We start from the raw sequence: 23,048 nt of genomic DNA on the forward strand, positions 1-23,048 counted from the left end.
GTATAAGTTATTACATAAAATACCGGTGTAATTTTCACGTAAAGTTCGGTAAGATATTAATGTAATTGCTAATAATGATTTCATTAGCTATATTATTTATCAACTAGTATATTGATATGATATAACATTAGCAGATAGGATCGAATAATAATTACAATTATTTCTAAAATAAATAATCAACAATAGCAGCAATAATAATTACTTAAGAGCAACTTTATTTATAGCAGTGAACTAAATAATGAATGCAAGCTCAAGGTATGAAACTAAAAAATGCATAAATTAATAATCAACCAACAAACTTCAATTCCTGGTCTAAAAGTATAAAAGAAACGACCGCCTTTATTTTATACCATTGAACGGATACCCAGATAACCGAACATGAACATCTGAACTGGTAAGAACATTTCCCCCACTGACCGTGCTGCAGTTTGATGGCCGTACCGTTGAGCTTCTGTACCGGGACTCCAGCCTTGCCGTTCAAGCCCTCCTGGTAACATAACATCAAATCAGACCAGAACATCAAATGAGACCAGAACATCAAATCAGACCAGAACATCAAATCAGACCAGAACATCAAATCAGACCAGAACATCAAATCAGACCAGGACATCAAATCAGACCAGAACATCAAAAATTTTGGAAAATCTGTCTGTAGTAATTTTATGTTAAGAGAGGATGCTGAGAATTACAAAAGAAAAATTGATCACTAGTACCTCGGATCTTAGCCAAAATCTGTTCCGTTTAATGATCGCAAACCGAAGGGATTTATTTTATTTCATAAGAAATACAGGAAACTCGGTAAACTATTTTCCAAACCTCAGGACCGTCCTTGCATTTGTTGCTTTTTTAATACTTAAGAATGAATTTTCTACCGATCGCGAATTGAGTCATACTTACGTGCAAGAGGTGCTAAACGAACGCTAAACTAACGAGTTTCCGATTGTCTTCCGGACGAGCGAGTGACTTGAAATTTTCATAATATTTCAAAGCAAATTTTCGTCAATTTCTTAATAAAATTCCGATGCTTAAATACTATGACTTTTACATTATATTTTGATACAAATCTTTAACTTGCGGAGGTGGTAATGTAGTAGCCCGAGATTCTACGAATCTCAGGCGTACTTTCTTTTTCTACAGCGCATTACTCGCAGTTTACCTAAAGCCTGTTCGCAGCATCTATCAGTCCCGTACTGCTGGAGCTGAGGTGAAGACCTTGGCCATCGTGATGTCAGCACTGGCATCGGTTCTCCAGGTCTCGCAATGTTTAGTATTTGGTTCCAGGAGACTTTGAAACATGCCTATTTCTGTTACTTTTTGTTGGGTTAGCAGGAACGAGCCCTGTCAATGAGCCCTGTCAATGAACCCCTGTCAATGAGCCCAATGAGCAGGAAAGAGCCCTGTTTTTTCTCATCTCATTGTTCGTATGTACATCTCGACGACAACGGTGGTGTATGCCGGGAACCAGCCCCAGCGCCTAGACCCCCGAGTACAGCGCGTCTAAGAAAAGTTTTTACCGACGACTTCGATGGTGACTGTCGGGAACCAGCCCCCGCAACTGTACCTGTGCTGGTCGTGGTTGTGTATTATAGCATTGATACAAACCTTGAACTTGCGGAGGTGGTATCTGTGGTGGTTGAGGTTAGGCTTCCTCTGCATCTCCCGAGGGGCGATATGAGGGACTTCCTGGGCGAGCTCCTCGTCGGTAACGGCGTGCCGCTTGTACGTCCCACGCTGCACGCACAAGATGGTGACAACTCATTAGACGTAATAAAAATACTCGACCCAATACCACACATACTAATTGCGAAAAAAATACATCCATTATTTTATCTGGATGAGCAAAATTATATCACATAAATAGAAACAATTGAAATCAGGAAACAGTTACAATAGTTACTGAAAATTGAGTGTTCGAGTTCGCGATCGTGGTAGTATAGTTCGAGTAGTTGTCTCATAACTAAGGGGCATCCAAATGAGACGTAATACTCGTATCAGCTTCTTGACATTAACACACACAAGAATTAGTGCAATACTCACCCTTTTCTTGATGGGCTTGTACTCATCAGACAGCATGTGATGGAAGTGAGCCGCGCTGATGTCCCGATCAGTAGGGTTGTAATCCAACTCTCCAACGTCCAAATTCCATGAGTTTTCAAACCCACTGTAAGGATGGAAAGAGGCAAGTGTAATGAAGTAGACGATATTAAAGTGAAGGAGTTCAAAATTTTAAATAGTCAACTCCAAAAATTCTTTCATTTTCTCTTTCTAAGCGATGGTTAATGTTCATCGTTCCAGTTGAGCACCACATACCCTCCCTCCTTAGGCTGTCCGACGTGGGCCATCTGAGCGGTACGGTAGAGGGCGGCGAACGACTCGATCTGCTCAGGCGGATGTCCTTGGTTCTTCATGTACTGCATGGCTTCTTCCATTTTGATGTTCTTTAACGTCTCCAGCAACTTTGGCTCAGAACTTTCCGCCTCACGAACCAGGCACGGCTCCAAGTACTTAGTGTTGAACCTCTTGAATCTGAAGAAATTTCAAGTGTCTTACTTAAATAAAAAAAATGTTCGTGAGCAAAAACCAAGCAATTTCTGAACAACTTAATTGCAACTTTCGTTTATGTGTTAGCAACCCTTTGGTTTTATTGATTCTTTAAGGACAGAATTTAAGTGGAAGTAAAGAATTCAACACATAGATACGATAGAAGTTATAACGTACTTTAAGTACAGAATTTAAGTGGAAGTAAAGAATTCAACACATAGATACGATAGTAGTTATAACGTACTTATCTCTGACGTAGTAGTTGCCAGCCATGCCCATGATGTCCTCAATGCCAGCCATGAGGTAGTCTATCGTCTGCACCCAGACAACAAATTCTTTAGAGTTACCTAGCTCTCATTTGAAGTAATTAATAATAATATTTAAGAATGGCATAGAGACTACCTATTTGATTAAGATTTATCGGTAATAACCGGAATAATCGTTAGCCCAAAACAATTTGTTAAACCAAGCAGCTGTGCAAATTTCGCTTATTAAACACATATTGAATTTAAAAGTCATAACGACATCTGGGTTTAAAAAGACAACATTCATATTATTTTTCCATGACACCACTTCAAATTTTTTAAACGTGAAGCTTCACTTGGACGTTCCTACTGGACCAAGTTGATGGTTGGACTAAAATTTATCTTCAACTAGGAGCAAAGAAGGGAAAGAAATCGAAACCCCTACCCTAACAAGCCCTACCCTCACAAGCCCTACCCTCACAAGCCCTACCCTCACAAGCCCTACCCTCACAAGCCCTACCCTCACAAGCAGTAGCAACACGCACCTGCACAAACACGGTGACGTAGCAACACGCACCTGCACAAACACGGTGAAGTAGCAACACGCACCTGCACAAACACGGTGAAGTAGACGACAGCGATGGTAGCAGTAACAAACATTGGTTGTGCTGGTATGGCTTCCTTGTCGATGGTCAATACAAGAGCGAACGCCACGGCGCCTCTGATACCACCGTACGAAATTACAAACTTTTGCACGAAGTCAATTTTCTGGATCCTGAAGATGTTGCATAGCTCGCACAGAATCAATGTTCCTGAAAATATTAATTTTATTAAGTATAGCAAGGATATTTATTTATAATCCTTCTTCAGGATACTCAGTTAAATCAGAAGTGAGTTCGGGCGGGATTCACAGCCTCCGATAATCATTACTAAATTATCAATACTATTTGTTCGATACAGGCAATCGACGTAGTACAATGTAATTATCGTAAAATACTGTAATAATAATATAGTACTTAATTCCTTCTGTGTTATAAAGAAGCAATAAAATATAGGTAGTATAATAATTTGAACGTTTCAAGATTCTGTAAGGTTTATCCAACTGAAATTCCCTGTTCCTAATGTCCAGCGTGAACAGCGTACCTTTCCATTTTTTCTTTTTTCTTTGCCAAGTCATTGTGTTAGACTTGTTCCTCATTCACGGCAGGGTAAAAATTCGTGAACATATATACCGTAAACGTGCGCCCAGTTACTGGTATTAGTAAACAATGTACGCATGATACAAGATTTAACGAAGTCTGTTTAACTTGTGCAATGTGCGCCACGAGCTGAACTGTCTTTCGTGTTGCAGGTTGCGACTTGAATAGTGAATAGAGGACTTGTTCTCAAGTAGATTCACGAGGCAATGTGTGAAGAGATAGAAAGAACAGCGCGGTCGGGTGATGGCGTGAATATTATTTATTTATAAAGATCGTCAGTGCAATGATTTTAAGTGATGCATTATTCATGGTCGCACACAACAGTATACAGATGGCCCTATATAAGACACGGCTAATACAATGATAAAGCAAATAATGTATTCAGTTTTCTTATTCCAGCAATAATTTTTTATCAAAAAGTCAGATAATTTGCCCACGCGCTTGAAATTAGGACGCACGGTATGGAAGGCAGTATACACGCACGGTATGGAAGGTCGAATGTTAAAACAAAGTTGAATGCACGCACAGAATGGAATTTACATTTCTCAGCACGGAATGAAAGGCATCAAGCACGTACCGATGACCCTGTAGACGGAGCAGAAAAGTATGGTGAGGCCGACGAAGGCGGTGTCCCAGGCGTGGTCGTCATGGACAGTGGACACCCCGAGGAACATGAAGATGATGGTCTCGGAGCACTGGGCCATCATCTTCATGGCGTACTTGACGGTGGTCTGCGACTTGCTCGAGATATTCCGTGTCGTGTAATTCTTCATTGCAATGCCGCAGAAAGTGATGCTGCACGAAATGTTTTCATATCAAAACTTTATTTGAATATATTTCTTAACAAAGTCGTTTATTAGGAGCGAACTCGTAAACTATAGATATTGAATCTTGGTTGAAACATAACAGTACGCCTTTGTTGAAAGTATCTACCGAAACGCTTCTTTCTGATGATAAACTAATAGATTCGTGCAATCAATTGACTTATAAAATACATTCATCAGTATCAAACGTGCATAGTACAGACCCCCGAGACTATAAGTTTTTCAATGCCCAACAACCAAAGACCGTATTGCCTTCTTCCACAATCACAAGAATTATCCACATTTAGGATTAAATAATAATAAACTTACGAGAGGATACCAGAGAGATGGAAGATTTCAGCGTTGAGATAAGCCAGGTAGCTCATAACGAAGATGAAGACAGGCTCGATGACACGCACGCCTTTTGTGAACCTACACGCAAATCGTGACTTCTTAAATATTCAACTCCTTAAGAAGCATATTACAAAATCTATCTTTTCCTGCCATCAAAATAATATTCTATAAATTCTAATACTTTAGGACCAGTTGGATTAGATTATTTCATTTATGTGTTTCGAAGGTCCAATTCAAGATGGAGATACACGACTTCATGATACACGAGTGTTGCAGCTAATTTGGATATGAATATCACAAATAAACTATAATGGCAATGATGTCTCATGACGAGCTGACCTCGTGACGAAGGCGGTGAGGAAGCCCCATACAATGCCGACGGCGGTGCCCCCCAGGGCGACCAGCAGGAACGAGGCGATGGCGGCGAAGTAGTCCTGCAGGATGAGGTTCTCCTGACCAAGGTGCGAGAAGCCCTCGAACATGTGGTACAGCACCTGTGGGGACATCGGTTGTGGTAGGGACTATATAAAGCCCTCGAACATGTGGTACAGCACCTGTGGGGACATAAGTTGTGGTAGGGACTATATAAAGCCCTCGAACATGTGGTACAGCACCTGTGGGGACATCGGGGTTGTGGTATGGTCTATAGAAAGCCCTCCAACATGTTTAAGTTTTCTACAAATTTTACAATGTTAATGATCACCACTTCCCCTTACCATAGTAATAAAAAGCAATTAGGTAAAGATGTGACCATACCATACCAAAGAGTTCTGCCCACAGTGACATAAAACAATTAAGAGGTGTCACCATAATTGTTTAATTAATGAAGAGTTTTCAACACAGTGACATAGAGCAAAAGATGACGCCATAGTTGTATAATTACTGAAGAATTCTCACCACAGTGATGCCGTCGTTGAGGAGCGACTCGCCGAAGACAAGGATGAAGAGCAGCTCCTCGACGTGTATCTCCTCAAAGACGGCGAGCACAGCGACGGGGTCCACGGCGGAGATGAGGGACGAGAAGAGCAGCATGTGCAGCAGGGGGATCTCCATGGGGAACAGCCCCGTCAGGTTCAGGGCGTACAGCGAAATTCCTGAGTCGGAGAAAATGAAGTCAACATAGCGAAAACGAATACCAAATATCGGAACTAAATTTAAATTTGTTTTGGGGAAACAATGCAGATTAAACTAATATGGTGTCGAGCTGTGGGATATCAACAGCGGATTATAAGGCCGAAATAAGGAACATCTTGTGCAAAATCATGTGGAAAATACAACAGCCATAATAAGAGGCAAGTGCAGCACGACAGTGGCAAAATACTACATTTGTTTAACAAGTCTGACCTGGTGACGATGAGCATTCCATTCAAAGCTTTAAACATTAACCAACTTTTTAAGCAATAGTCGCCTTAAATTACTCATTACAATGCGGTGCACACCGCGTTAAACAAAATTAGTAAATTGAAACCTCTATTTAATAAAAAAACCTCCAGCATTTATTAAAATTAATGCATCAATATTAATTGATCACTTTTAACATCAGAAAATAAAAATTGACACATGATCATGGTTTGTCCATGTAGAGTTCTGCACTTGACTTTGACGTCTTAAGAAATTTCGAGGGAACTCAGTAATGCACTCAGTCCTTGGTACTTCAAACATTTCGGAGAAATTTTGAGATTTTTGGTTGATTTATACTTTTTGGTAGGTAAAATATTAAATTGCAGGTATGCAAAGTAGAATAAACGAGAAGAATAAATATATACAACAAAATTGCAAGTTACCAATAGTCAAAGCATTCCAGATGGTGCCGATGACAGCAAAGACCAGGATGGTGCCGAGATGGTCGAAGAAGAGCCTGTTGGGCATGAAATACCCCGCATCGAGGATGATGGGCGGCAGCATGTAGATGAAGAAGACATCAGCGGTGAGCGGTGAGACGGACGCCGCGTGGGTGTAGAACAGCAGCAGCCCGATTATCACCCCCAGCACGATGAGCATACACGACTCGGGGAACACCTTCGACAACTTCGGGGTCATGTGGAAGCCTGCAGGAGAGGAGTGGATCAATTTAATTTGTAATGTAATGAACGTTTAACAAGTAATTTTTTTTACTTTCTTTATCTTTTATCTACGTAAAATTTGCATGGAATATTATCATTCAGAGCTCATCTCACCGTAATCCGTCGTTATGATCAGTCACAGGAGTATACTCGGTAAACTACCATACCCTACACATCTAGTATACTAGGTTCACCACTACCATACCCTACACAGCTAGTATACTAGGCTCACTACCATACCCTACACAGCGAGTATACTAGGCTCTCTACCATACCCTACACAGCGAGTAAACTAGGTTCACTACCTACTTTCGAGAGCCGAGCATCATTCCAATATTCAAAAGAATATCGATTGAGAGGCAATTGTATAAAATGCATAACATATAATCTGAATGACATTTACGGACGGGCAAGACGAGAAGTAGACATCCTATGTAGGCCTCGACATACTTCTTCCCATGAGCTGACTTGAGCGGATCGTTCCTTATATACTGGCAGGGATGAGCAGAAACTGGTTAAATTTTTAAATACCTGGTTAAATAAATAAAAACAGCTAAATACTCGCGTACTACTGATAACGTCAAAAACACTCCAGCCACTACTTTGTCATTCAAAGAGAGTGTTTCTCCCCTTACCTCCGCCCTCTACATGCATTAAGAAACAGACAAAATGCTGGCTGAGTGTCCACGGTTGAGGCAAGATCGTTGCGAGATCTGAATGCTTTAAATGTTTGAGAAATTTATCTATGGCAGGCGTATTCAAATGCCACCGGCATGGAAGGTGTGCTAAGACGATGAGGAACGGGCAGCGCAGCTAATACCATGGCTTCCCTGTGCAGCTGAATGATTCCACTATAAAGTCAGGGTTTAAGTTCCAGGTTTCATTCCTTCTCCAGCAGGGGTAAGAAATTCGCAAGTTTAACGGATGCTTCCGTAAAATTGAATACAATAATATAAAAAGTTCATGTAACTAATATTATACTAGAATATTATATGTATCATTTTACTATACATGATGAGACACGAAAAATCTCATCTACGAAAGGGCCATTTACTGTCACTGAATTAACCGCGTAAACTGCTATAGGCTGAAATCGCTGATTGGTACTTACCTCAATCTTTTCAATGGATGGAATTTAAAGCTCTAAAAACCAAATCCTGCACGACTGCAGCCAGCAATGCCTTTCGACAACGAATACACAGTCCGTATCTGCGTACATGACGAGACTCGATCGAATAAGGAAGCTTTATATAGAATGGCATGCGCAATAGTCGAGCCTTCGTCCCACATGTGAATTTCGTCCTTAGCATCTAAGATTAAAAGACATTTTATGAAGACTGCAATATCGACGCTTGTGTCACAACTCTCAGTGACTCGAATTTTTGCGACAACTATTACATGGACATTTACGAATCTATATAGCAGCAAATTTTCCTATAGTCGTTTGCATGCGTCTCAAAATATATAGTGAGCAATGAGCATTGAAACTCTAGGTATTACGATTAATTTCCACGTACATGATTAATTAAATTTTCATGCACAACATTGATTATGAGGAACCTATTAATTAATAAACTCATTATAAGGAATACACCGGACAACAGTGGTAGGTTTCCATTCTTCGGAGGCTGACGCCGAGACGTCAAAAATTTACCCACAAAAACATCATAAGTTCCATGTAAAAATCCCAGACAAGATTTTAAGAGAACGCTGCTCATTTTATATCGAGAATCCGCTTGCACAAAATCCGGTTCGCAATTTTCACGCGACTTGCATTACTTATTTGTTGGTTACTAGCGCCAACCAAGTCATCAATATCAGAATAGTTTATTCGCTTTCGATATTCCAACTAAAATTTCGAAGGTAATCATATGGCATTTCAATAGAAGAATTTGACCATCAGACATTAACAACACAAACTTTTCTAACCAAATCAGCCCCAAACAGTGCGACATATATTGGATGCAAATAGCTTTGCAAATCGAATTTGAAGTTTTGCAAGAAATAATGTCAAGATTTCCATATGAATTCAGAATTCAAGGTGATTAGTCTGGTGAACAATTAATAAAGTTCACGTCGCCATGATAAATAACGGTAAACTCAAGGCCCCAGACGAGGCACAACTAGAAACTGCTTCTTCTGCTCCTGGTCAATTTCCCGAAATTCAAAAAAAAATTCACCTCATCCTCGGGAACAAAACCTTAAAAGTCATATAAGCTCCTGATGAACTTGACAACAGTTCGCACGTTTAAAGGTCAGCTGCCTAAATGGCTGCTACTCGGCTTACCATGTATAAAAATAAGGAGCTAATCGGCGCCAGTCAATCAACGACCGCTCATATTTCGTCTATGTTATTTATCATGGTATATATTGTACATACTCAGCTACAGTATGGATGGCGTTGGGGCACATCATAGTTTCAAAAATAAAAATCTACAATTGAGGATAACTGTAATCATTCATCACAAAGTTAAAAAATCAAGACGTTAACATTCGAGTAACAAATAAATCTAATCTGTCATTGCCAACAATACTACAACACAAGACGAGCAGAGAGCGTTGAGCATTGCAACAAGCCCTTTTTAGTGATGCGCATGAAACAGCACATGTATTTAATTTAAATTTGTCAGAAAAGATTGTCTCTCACCTTATATGTCATAACAATGATTAGGCAAGTTGAACTGCAAATATGTGCAGTACTAGTAAAATTAACGTCATCGTCATAATTAAGACGATGTAGTGAGCGAGGCACTTCGATGTACCTCAATCTTCTGAATCGTATATCGCGTGAAAAAACTCTTCTTCATAATTCACAAACATGGTGATGAGAATAAAAACGTTTTATGCATAATTGGAACGGTTACTTTTAATGCTTACGTTAAAAAGGCCCCAAATCATGTTTTAATAATAATATCTAAGACCCTAAAGAGGCATCTCAACGGCCCGCACTGGAAAGTCCACGATGGCCGCTCCTCGGAATACCGAAGGCTGCGCAGGTATCCTTGATTCTTAAGATAGCTGAATACAAAGCTCATGAAAATTACATCAGGGAGTCTATTAATATGAAGATAATACGTCCAAATCGAAGAGTATTCAATCTGAAGTCATGAAAGTAGTTCGACATTAAAGCGGCTATTCTTAGCTAACAAAAAGCTGATCGAACTAACGCTGGCAGTTCTTGCTCATAACGATATTTTTAGCTGTGCTATAGTCTGGCACCTAATCGATAATATGTGGTTTCGTTATAAATAAACACTACTACTGTATCTCAATGAACATGACGGTGAAGAAATACATAAATCGCATCCATTTGCTCAGAATTAACGATTACATAGATATACATGCATTCTATTTCGACATACTTATAACCAAATATACATAAAACGTGACCAATCATGATTACATAATTTTTATCTGGTCTCTTAATTTCATTCAAGTTTCTTATGCAGCTATCGAAAACATCGACTGATGTTTACTCAACTCGTGCACACAGGGCAGCTGCTGGCTTGAAATATTCATCATGGGGATCAAGGGCAAAAAGCTTTATTCGCTAAGCCTGATCACGAAGTGGGGACAGACGTGATTAATTTGAATATCAATGGGTCCTGTAAACTTGAGTATTACATGATTCCTGGTAGACCAAGTCACATGAATGTCTCTCTAGTCTCAGAAAGGTTTGGCACTGTGACGCAGCTTGTGTGGATATAGGACTAGTTTTTGTGATGTCTCTACAAGAGAACGAATGCAGTGCAGATCTGAAACGCTATCTTGTTCCCAGTGACAACTGGATTGGTTCTACCGCCTATACTGACCAGCATATTAGGAGTTTTCTGCCATAGATCATCTTAATACGCCGCGAAAAGCAGAGCACCTCAAGTTAATAATAAACTAGGAGTTAAAATATCTACAGTAAGAAAAGCAATAGCGAAGCCGTAGGAAAATTCTGTTTTTGCAAGACGCCAGCGTCGGTCTCAACGGACAGTGTTAGAGCTCGCAGCCGCACTTTATAGCCGTAGTCTCAGGATTAGCCTTCGTTAAATATTCGTGTTTTGGACCAACAGCCTCGTCTTCTTGCCAGAAGAAAATATGTATATTTACATTATACAATATGTATAAATATGCATATTCGTGTTTTAAACCAACAGCCTTATCTTTTTACCGCAGAAGCAAATATGTACATTTATACTATACAGCATCTACAACCAACAGTGTTTGCTGCAGTGTTTTAAACCAACAGCCTTGTCTTGTTGCCAGAATTTTTGAACTAAGAGTCTTGTCTGCCCGCCAGAAGAGCAGTTTGCAGACTTGACGTGCATACATAAAAGGATGGACAATTTGATCTAAGAGCTGAAAAAAGTGGAAAATTCTTTGTACAATTACAAACTGGAAAAGAACGAGCTTCATATGGCAGAAAAAAATGTAATGAATTAAATGAGAGAGAATTAAATATTAATTATTTGGAAGATTATTAATTATTAAACGCAAGGCACTCGTAATGATTGCATACATATAAAACAATTTTGTTCTCTACACAGCCATGGTTCCCTGATAGCACACACGTACTTCGTACAATTTTACCCTCATATATAGAGTCGCTATAGCAAATAATAGAGCTAGCGAACAATGAGGGCGTTTGAAGAAAGCCCTGTTCTCAACAGAATGCGTAGATCAATGCTGATGACAATCTTTTGATTAATCGCAGCAATTTTTATTTCGCCAATGGTATCATCAAGAAACAGGTACATAAAAACTGTTATAACAAGCATTAGTCATACAAGTTATAATACAATGCCTCCCTCGCCAGTAGCTGATCAAGGTATAAGAGTTAAATAAGTAAAGCTACTGTTAATACTCTACCACAAGAAGCGATTCGTTCGCCTCGCCGCTGTCATTTTGTGCGGCCAAAATGTGCGTTGGAGGCTCGTATAAAAAAACTTGTAAGCTGGGCTCTCATTCCTTCACATGTAAGCTGAACTTTGCTCCTTGTGTCGTAAAAAATGTTATGTCATAGTAAATCAATCTGTTGATTAGCCGTACACAGCATGAAGTTTTGATAACCATGTGTTACGTCACGAATACAATAAAATCTGGAACTGGTTTCTTTTCAATTTTATGAGTAAATTTTATGTTCATTAATATTGGTAAACAATTAGATATCAATACCGCCCAAAATTAAGAATATCATTTGCGGGCAGTTGCATGGTTATTACACTAGGTTAAAGCGACAGGAATTTAAAAGATTTTAATCATATATCCAGCGGTAAATTCATCCAAGTCTTTACTTATTTCTGTCGGATAAAGTCTTAAGCATATTGCAAGGCCGGGGAGCATTCTTGTCCTAGAATTAACGTCCCAGCGGCCGTCAGCTAGTAGAGAAAAATTAAAGCTGTAGACTAGATCTTAATTAATGATTAAAAATTTTCAATTTAAAAATTCTATCATTAGGTAATTTTGAATGTAATTGTTGAAGTGAAAAACTGAATCAGAATTACAGCAATCATGTTAATAATGACAACGAACATCGCAGGTCCACGCTTTGGTTGCCGGTTCAGGGACTACATCAATTATTTCCGGGTTTTATTTATTTGTCACTTCTATAGTAGTAATTGATTGACGGACTTGGGATCGGTATAATGTTTATTAGTGAACCCGACACCAGTTTTTGTGACAACTCAACGAACGAACTCGTCCCCCAGGTTGGCGGCAGACGCCGTTTATCGTCACGCGACTCTCGCGCCCCTCCGTATAGCGGGACGCGTCCCCAGTTTCTGGCCGGAACTGAAGGATCTCACGACTCTTGAAAATCGGCAACACTAAACACGGGGAATTTTCCAGACAAAAATACTTGCGATTAGCTTCTAAAGGGATTTAAACCCAGTGCAAAGTTTCACTGGCCTTCAATAAGCATTCTTCATTTTCGGATGACATTCGGAAACAGCGAAAGGACTGACCACATAATAGCTTGATTACTTCATTAAATTTGTCCTGTTGCAGTGATAATTAAATTTGAATGATTAGGAGAATATTCAACCGCTACAGGAAGCACGAAACGATAATAAATAAAATATTAATATTTCAATTAAAAAATGGAATAGCTTCGACAAGCGCTCGAGAATTATAATGCCAACTACTGATTAAAGTCTCAAGATTGGTTTAGAAGAAGCGGCAGCACAGTTACTGGGGCGCGGAATGATAGCTGAAGGTAAAGACGTCAACGATAATAACGGGCTCGTCGTGAAACAAGTGAAGGTTTAAGCTCACTATTTACTAATACATATGATCTGCAATCTCCTCTAACTGGATCCTTCTAATTAGCAGTAGGACTGACATTCAGTAGGATGGTTTACAACGATTTTACACTGATAAAAAATCCCTTCGCACATTATTTTTTCTTGTTCCTTTTTCAAACGTTCATTCTAATGCTCATTAATGAACTGTTTAATTCTCACGCTAAAGTATTTTTTCCGGGTATCTGTAATTCCATTCCTACCAAGGTCTTACAATTAATCAGCTTCGTCAAGGTTAAGAGTCAAATTCCATGCGCAACCACGGCGGCATTAAACCGCATCTTAATGCATTACGGGTTAAATTTCGTAAATATTTATCCTCCTCTTCCTGGCATTGCCTTCCCTGCAGCAGAATGATGTAGTCGTTTAATTTTAAATAACAATAAGATGGAACCCGGACCTTGATAACAGGATAGGAGCTAAGGACATTTTTCTCACATACACGGCATATTTTTCCCGACGCCTCAACGCAAGTGCACGGTTACAAACCTAAGATGGATGATGCTAATGCCAATATGTCCAGGTTATCGTATTAATTTTTACTATTAATATTAAATTCTATCGTCAGACCAAGATGCAGCAACAAATAGACCCGCTATATTTACTACGCAGTAATTTCTATCCAGGTCGAAATGGAAATTGCTAGTTAACAGCAACAACATTTCGCGACTAGAGGTAAAGCAACGGTCCTGGAGAGATTCATTTTGGACGGCGCCTCTCCAAAATAAATTACGGGCTTCATAGGATAATATCTGTATGCATGTGAATGATCTTGACTTGCAAGAGAGAGCTACATCTGGAACAGTTATTTATCTCCCTTACACAGGGGAATAGAGATGACCGAAAATAATGAATAAATCAGTCGGAAGTCAGAAGACGCTCTGGGACGAGGATCAGATCGAAGAGCGTAGCTTCGTTTCATTACGCGAGTGATGTACATCGTATGGTTATGCCAAATAGAATCACGCGCTTTCAAAAACAATAACAAAATTTATTAGAAGTTCGAATATTCAATGGCAGTTCAGCGTCGAATGGAGAAAAATTTTCATTAGTCAGCAGACAGAAATTGTCAACAGTAAATAATCGATCATTTCAAACAGGACTACCAGCCATTTCAAGAAATAAAATAGTTTTTTAATAAGCGGAATGCAATGTAGTTTTTTTTAATATAGGTAATAAAAACTTAATTACTGTAAATTAGAAGGAATCCTATCTTCCGCGCCCGAATGTCATCTCGTGTTCATCATCACTTAAGGATCACGCCTTCACCCAACAAGCGCTCATCACACCGTGAAAACAACATGCAATGGATGAGCCATTTTATTGGACGTTATGCGGGCTGCGGTTGTGTTGGGAGCGTACAATACCTAACTAATCTGTTAGTGCACTACCACTAGTGCACTCTTTACCATACGGGCGCCGTTCAATGTTCAGAAGGAAGTTTGAACATCTAAAAGAACTTGTAAACAACCTTCAGCGAAAATATTTTTATTTAAGAGATCTACGGAAATTTATCGGCAGCGCAACTATTGCAACGAGCTTCAAGTTATCATTTAAATTACAAGTTCTTGACAGGTTTTCGATAACAGGGTTCTTGACAGGTTATTTACCCTACAGTCGGCGTATATAGGGTAAAAAAAATTAATCACTGAATGATGACCTCTTTAGAACTTGAATTTATTTAAAATACAATTTCATTCATAAAAAATACTTGAAAATTTGAACACTTGAAAGACGTGCAGAGAAAATTTTTTATGCTATATTTCAGCTATGTTATGACAGCGATAGCTGTCATCCTGAACACACAAGTCCATATATACTCAACGTTCAGGTGGCCAACTTTTACCGTAAGCAAACTCGCTCGAGAATCGTAATGGGCGATGTTATCCTGAGCAGCGGTTTCGTGGAAGCGATTATATTGCATGTACATTCATGGTGAGCAGTGATCCATGACGGCGATTTTTAGTACACGACGAAACTGAATCTACAGCCGGCTGATGTGAATCACTCACTCTCGACTGAAGAAGAAATCACTTAATATCCATCACCGGTCAAATAGGTCGTCATATGTTGCTCATCACACGAATCAGCATTCGGTCTTTAGACACTCCTGGTCTCATCCTTCCATCCAACAAAAAAAAAAATTAGCACAGAGCGTCAGAGCTGGATCTATCTTTTTGTTTATTATCTGCAAATCGATCTATCAAATCAAAGTCAGAGTCTCTGTATTTCTCAATTTTCAATAATTTTTTTAATAATAATTTTAATTTTTACTAATAACATTTTTTTCAATCTCCGAACCAATTTAATTAACAGGTTATGCTTGTACTTTAATCTGAAAATTTCGTCTTCTAAAATATTGAAGTATAAAAAAAATTAGAACCAATTCTCCTCATCTCTTATAAAACATTTCTGAACAACCTCTGCGGCACATTATTCTGGATTTAATTTAGTCTCACGAAAATTATGTTAATATTTCAACATGACTCTTTGAAAACAGGCGGAAATTAATTCGAGGGCACGTTTTCAGGCTGGTCGTGACATGGCAGATTTGTTGTCGCCAGAACCGCGCATTCCTGGAGCAATCATCCGACAAATGATCACCGTCCCTGCAATCTTGGAGCAATCGATGCCGTGCGCCGTGAACTTAAGGGGAGCGTCTACCCTAAAATTGAAAATTTTTACTTTTTCGGTTTTTATACTAATTTTAAAGCTGACATTCTGCCCTATCCAACGGTACCACTGCCATCTCTCTACGTTGATTTATGAAAGATGCGCATGTAGTTGCTCCCATCATCCTTGAGTGGAATGAAGCTCCAGAAACGTTTAGTTTGGAATCTATGCTACATTGAGCGCATATTGTGGTGCGCGCGGGACTTTGTCGCGCTCTCCTCAACATTCACACTTATTGTCACGGAAAACCTATCTCCTCCTAGAGTTTTGAAGCTACAACAATGAGACATATACCATTCAATTTGCAAATAAACTATCTACAAAATGTTCATCTTGGTTTTTCTAGTTTCATTATAGTTTGAATTTCATTCTGCAAAAAGGGGGGGTTGCGGGGGGAAAATCGAAAAATTTCCGAACATTTTGGAAAAATGCCCCCCACTTCCACAAAAATTTGAATTTCAAAAAAAAGGGGATGAACATTTTGTAGATGAAGACCTCACGCATCGAATGATATGTGTCTCGATGTTGTAGCTTGGAAATTCTAGGACTAGATCCATTTCTACAGTACCCCCTTTTATAGCCGTTTTCTAAGAATTTCACGTTTTCTTTTATTTTTTCGAAAAATTCACACGAACAAAATGCGAGTTTTTGTCCATTTTACATATGTATACCAAGTTTCAGGGTGATCCGACTGTAAATAGCCGAGATAATTTTTAGGGTAGACGCTCCCCTTAAGCGCCTACGAGAGTAAAAACGTAGGATACGTGCGGCGATAACAAAAGACTGCTGATCCTCTTTGGTCCGTTGTTGGGGAACTGGGAAGTTGATTGCTTATCCAACAGATTTCGAGCGATTCTAACCGACACAATTCTGCGATACGGGAAGATGGACAGACATGAGTTGAAGAATAAAATATTCTATTATCGGTAAAAATTATTGACGTTGCTCATTTTCATTCAATTTTCTCATAAGACAACCGTTATCAACTATTTATGAGTTACTTATATTGAAGATGAAGATACGGTACATTAGAAGTACCATGAAGGAAAACTACAGATATTACAGAAAAATAATTGAAGAGCCTACTTTCATATTCCGTCAACAATGCTTGGATTTTTTTTTAGAAGGAAGGATGACCTGCTAGAACTTGTTAATTCTATTATTTACTTGTTACTTCTGTAGTAGTAATTGTCGGAGGGACTTGGGATCGGTATAATGATTTTTAGAGGACCTGACACCAGTTTTTGTGACAACTCCACGAACGAACTCGTCCCGCAGGTTGGCGGCAGACGAAGTTTGTCGTCACGCGACTCTCGTGCCCCTCCGTATAGCGGGATGCGTCCCAAGTTTCTGGCCGGAACTGAAGGATCTCACGACTTATGAAGATCGGCAACATTTGCGGGACGCTAAATATAACGCCGCCTTACTCCAATGCGATGTTCCTATATTTACTGTGTAGTAAATGTTTAAAAGGGATTTCTGTGCACACTATGATAGTGAACAAATTCTGTTACGAACACTATGCGTGCCAGAATTCGCAAGTCATGCTAGTAAAAGATTTATTATTCTGAAGTCAGACTAGTAAGAGAGCTACTATTCTCAAGTCAGGCTAGTAAGAGAGCTACATACCAGTCTCAAGTCAGACTAGTAAGAGAGCTACGGTACTATTTTAAAAGACGCACAACGAATCCTCACTGAGCGATCAAAGTCACGGAAAAACTATCAACGCACATGGAAGCGTAAAAACTTGAATCCTGACGGCTGAGATCGCTACGCTGTGAAGGCCATTATAGTGAGTAACTGTCTAGAGTCGTGCCCAGAATACAAGAGAAGAGTGGTCATTTATTTCCCGTAATTACGATTCATCACAGGGAAGACAATACCGCTACAGAGCTGTTAACCGAAACTCTGTATACAGGACAGCGGTGCTATACAACATCCACTACACATGCAGTCGTCAAGGCCGTCACACAGGCTGACGCACCAATCGTGTAATGAGCGACAAAACAAGCAGACCGTTTTATCCTAGATTCGTGAGCATGGCTAACGGCGGCAGTAGAATAATAGAGGAAATGCAAGCTCAGGAACAATGGAAGTTTGCTGAGCAGGTCGCTCAAGGAGAACGGCTTACGGTAAAAGCAAACATTGTTTCCAGCGTAGTGATTATCATATTATTCCCCACTTCAACACAAACATTTTAGTTTTCACTAAAGTCGTATTTTAGTTTTTATTGCAAGTTCGCCCAGTTATATATTATATCTTGATTACAACAAATAACAATACGAGTCAAGAATGACACGGCCTCGCGGCACACCCATAGTAGACTCCTCTACTCTGCTCTGACTCACAACTAAATGTAGACGCTCAACCCGCTAGGTGATGTCAACAAACTAGCGTCCCACGCCTACTAACTGCACTACACTCTTTGCATTTGTGTCATTATAAATGATTACTTCATTCAAAGCTTTGGCTAGATTTTCGTTGGCGGATGAACGGTTGTCAATAAGATGGTCGACATTTTAAGTAGGATATTACCTCTTGCGCGAAGGAAACAGTGGAGTTACACTGCGATTTGCCTTCCTGTCAGATCCAAGCATAGAGCACATCGTCCCTTGGCTTGACAAAACAGAAAAATTTGACGGCTTACAGGAGGAATCAATTCGTAAGCCGTCATCGTAATCAATTAATAATATTAAATAATTAAAATTAATAATCGTAATCAATTAATACTCGATTAAAGAATCAATTATCTTTTCTAAAGTAAAGAATCAATTATCTTCTAAAAATTCGTCAATGAAGACACCAATGTAAATCTGGTCGGCTGAGCCAGCGAAACAAACTAGGCGAAGATTCGACAACTTAAGTCCTGCTCACACTTTAGGCGTTTAGGATAATAATAGCGAGGACGAGGGGCCTGTGACCCCCCCCCCTCGGCATGTAGGGGGGGGGGGCGCTGTGACCCCCCTCCTACACGTGACCCACGGAAGACGACGCCATCTCAGAGCATCGGTAGTAACGGCGCTTCAAGGACGCAGCGGCAAAAGATCCTCGTAGTAAAATAGAAGGATGGCGAGGAAAATAATTTACTTTCTGAAAAGGGTTGATACGTTATGAATGACAAGGAAGATAGGGGGAGAGAATGAAGAGGAGAATAAAGTGAAATATGGATTGCTGATATATTTTAGTTTCAGGATCTCGACCCAAGACCTCGCAGCCTTTGAGATGCACCTTCCATTTCATTCACTCTCCCTGGAGCGAAGGAGCACGAACCATTTCAGGGTCATCAACTCCACGGTCTAGTTCTGCCCGTAGGCATTTCATCGCATACGAATTATATTCCAAAGCGAGAGGGATATACGCCGACACAAGCGTCAGCTGGTTACTCGATATTTTCAATATAAAAGGTTTTTCAAGATGCTCAATATTTTCTAGGACACGCTCTACTGTCTGCTCCGATATGATATAGTATACAAAAACAGTGTTGATAATAACTACCCGAGGCGATTATAGATGCGCTTAACAACAGTGACAGGTTTGGAATTTAACCGAATTTAACTTTAGCAATAGTTGTGCCAGCCCTCAATCAAACTGTTGCAACTTTATAATATTTTTTAGGAAGTTGAAGACTGTACTATCGATAAGCTGCAACGACTGCAAGCAACTGATGGACTGACATCTGCAGTAATCTTTCAAATTATGTCTAATCCAAGTTTACCATGCAAGTCTATTATGTCACCTATGAGCCACAGCGAGCGAGGACGTAGCTCACCGCTATCTATCTGTGAACGTAGATGACGTCACGTCGCGGGGCGCGACACGCAATCTGGTTCCGTTCAACTTTGTTATTCCAGCTCACGAAGGTCGAGTTAGTGTGAGGCAGCGCGAGGCTGAGATGCTCCGGCGCGTTGGCGTTATGCTCCTGTTCACGAAGGCCGCGTTGGTGTGAGGCAGCGTAAGGCAGAGATGCTCCGGCGCGTTGGCGTTAGGTTCCTTGTCACGAAGGTCGCGTTGGTGTGAGGCAGAGATGCTCCGGCGCATTGTTAGGTTCGAGCACGCCAAGGTCAGGCGATTGTGATGCAACGGCGGGAACGGAGTGGCGGTAATCGAGGTCAGCGAGGGAATTGTGTCCGGAAATGCAGAGGCTGGGGTGGCTCAATTTATATTATCGTGACCTCAATTGCATTTCAATTCAATTTCACCGCACTCAGAATAACTAACACTGATGCACATACAACTGTTCTTAGGGCAACATAACTTCCTGGTTCGAGACATCTGCTTTGGCTGCAAATAGCGCTGGTCTTCTCTATAATGGTTGCATTTAGAACTAATGCTGAGGCATGTCAGCATTGAAATATTACGCTGTGGCTTCATTGAGACATTACGCAGTGGCTACATTGAGACATTACGCTGTGGCTACATTGAGACATTACGCTGTGGGTACATTGAGACATTACGCTGTGGCTACATTGAGACATTACGCTATGGCTGCATTGAGACATTGAGACATCACTAGGTTGTCAGGAAGGCGTGGACTGTAAACGCTTACGTCTTCCATGCCCCCAATAGGTGAACGTCTTACATATATAGACCGAGGCTCGCTTCAAGCGACGCGTATCTAAGATACAAGAATAGCAGCCACAGTTAGAGTGAGATCACTTCGAGACGTGAACTTAGGGCGCGCCTGTTAGCGCATAGATTTATGGAGGATTTGGTCATAGAATACTGACATAAATGTTCGTAATTATTTAAAACAAAGCTCTTAAATCTGTTTTAATCCCTGTACAGAACACGGCCGTGAGCGCAGGGTTTAGGAATCTGGTGTGGGTTAAATCAGTTCATCAAAATTAGGAGTAATACCGTGACCAGTACGACAATATCCCAGCCTCCTTTACCTGAGCCCGATGCAACTCAGCGCTATTGTACTTCGGCGATGTATAAGTAAAGTAAACTGGCAATAAAAATTATAATCAACCCTAACTCTTATAAGAAAGTGCCATGTCACGATCCCGCCATATGCCGCTCTTTGGTTCAACTGCAGGATTGCAGAAAAAATATTAGCAAGGACCTTAAAAATATGCTACAAATAAAAGTGAAGAAATAAATGCATTTGCGTTTGTGCTGTAAGGTTAATTGAACTGAAATTGAATGATACAAAATGCCACCCTTGCTTATCCGGAGAATTTTAGGATTTCTACCACGAGTTTTTGGTCAGAAAATCCCATCGCGATTTTTGGTTAGGAAAACGACACATTCCGACTCCCACAAACTCGTTCTCTGATTGCCTGGCTTAGGAATTATTCCCAAGTTGACGGGAGGAAACGCCAATCGTCTGCTTGGTTTTTCCACGAGTAAGGCGGACGTTCGGCAGGATACGGGATGAGAATTATTCTCGAAGTTATTGAGACGTGCAAGCGTGAGCTGCTCATTGGATGGCAAGGACAGCAATATTGTGGCATCGTAGCAATCACATCGGCATCAGGATTACTCAAGTCACCAACAAGCGAGCAAAATTAAGTTCCTTTCATTTTAATGAACGGTTTAGTTTTCGAAAATGACATTGCAGCATTAGGAAGTCATGGCAGTTATTAATTCATATACATTTACTATCTTCAAATGCTGTTTTATTGAACTACAGTCTCTTATTGGTTGAATCTTTTATTTTACGAAATAAATTTGCTAACGAGTGCATTACACTAAAGACATCATTGAGACGCTCGTCAACTGCCCGATCAGTAATCGAATATCCCACAAATCTAACGATAACATCCACAATCTATTCCATCTATTCAATACTTCAGTTCATGGTTGCCGGATATGAAACAACTCGCTCGTCTCACCGCCCCCGTCTCTGGAAGCCTCGTGTCAGGGAGGTCAAGATTAGTATCCATTTTTCAGAGAACTCGTGACGCACTCCATTTTTCACCGCTTTTTACTGAATTATTTATCAAAGCGCCTAGGCCAGAGTTCTGCCAGTTGTGATCGGGTAACGCAATTTTGGGACCGAGCTCACCTCTCTTCAGAATGCAACAGCAAGAATCACTGAACTGAGAAGAAATTCATTTCTATATTTTCATTTCGTAGACAAACTTAAGCTTAACTCGGAACTCAAGTCAAAACTTAAATGAGAAAAATGTTCACTAGGACCCGTTCAACTTAAGGAGCTCGATTATTTCAAAGTGAAATGTGTATCATCTCTTTTGGATGCCTATCAATGGGATCGAAAAGGCCAACTTAGTTCGCACTAAAGAGAATAGCTGCTAAATTATCAATAATTAAGCCTCGCCGTTAAATAGACATTTAAAAAAACTTTTGCTTACTATGAAAACATACAAAATTTCCTCGCGAACTTTCCTATTCATAATCGTTCTATCTAAATTATATTAACGAATTACTAACAATATTTAAACATTATTGCAGCGACGCATATACTCGAAAATTATCTAATAAATTCAGGAACAATAATCTCATCCTCGATTCTCTGGTCTCCAGCGCAAATATAAGACCGCAAAAGCCCCATAAATTCGAATGAAAATTGATCCCCGGAGCGGATGCGCGGCGCGACCACATCGATGTTATGGCGAGTGAGTTGATTGTCTTGCTTAAAATCTATAATGAAATGTAAAGAATGTATAGAAGATATAAGTAATTACTTGTTATGACTCATCATAACTCGAGTAAAATTTAGATTTGTAGTATATCAATTTGTTTAGGGTTTGAAAACCGTAAATTATTAGACATTAACTTAAAGTCATTCTCACGACGAATCTCCATAGAACCGCAGCACCGTATAGTCTTGACACGAGGGGTGGCATCACTTGCAGAGGTGCGCTGCTGGATAGCTCCCGTCAGAACATCTTCCGTTTATTTCCCGCGATTACTTCAT

At 40.0% G+C, this 23,048-nt stretch overlaps 1 protein-coding gene across 1 annotated transcript in view; it reads right to left on the minus strand.

The window, feature by feature from the left end:
• The window catches only part of LOC108676318 (sodium/hydrogen exchanger 3), a 67,823-nt gene that overhangs the window by 9,767 nt on the left and 35,008 nt on the right, over positions 1–23,048 (minus strand). The window contains exons 2-12 of the mRNA XM_018164379.2: positions 6,927–7,190; positions 6,040–6,236; positions 5,482–5,636; positions 5,119–5,220; positions 4,563–4,780; positions 3,342–3,598; positions 2,786–2,856; positions 2,311–2,526; positions 2,038–2,161; positions 1,603–1,731; positions 418–487 (exon numbers count right to left, since the gene is read on the minus strand). Of these exons, the coding sequence (XP_018019868.1) occupies positions 418–487; positions 1,603–1,731; positions 2,038–2,161; positions 2,311–2,526; positions 2,786–2,856; positions 3,342–3,598; positions 4,563–4,780; positions 5,119–5,220; positions 5,482–5,636; positions 6,040–6,236; positions 6,927–7,190 (1,803 nt within the window). The remainder of the gene's footprint in view (positions 1–417; positions 488–1,602; positions 1,732–2,037; positions 2,162–2,310; positions 2,527–2,785; positions 2,857–3,341; positions 3,599–4,562; positions 4,781–5,118; positions 5,221–5,481; positions 5,637–6,039; positions 6,237–6,926; positions 7,191–23,048) is intronic.

The sequence above is a fragment of the Hyalella azteca genome, unplaced genomic scaffold (assembly GCF_000764305.2).
Source record: "Hyalella azteca isolate HAZT.00-mixed unplaced genomic scaffold, Hazt_2.0.2 contig5826, whole genome shotgun sequence".
Classification (NCBI taxonomy): domain Eukaryota; kingdom Metazoa; phylum Arthropoda; class Malacostraca; order Amphipoda; family Hyalellidae; genus Hyalella; species Hyalella azteca.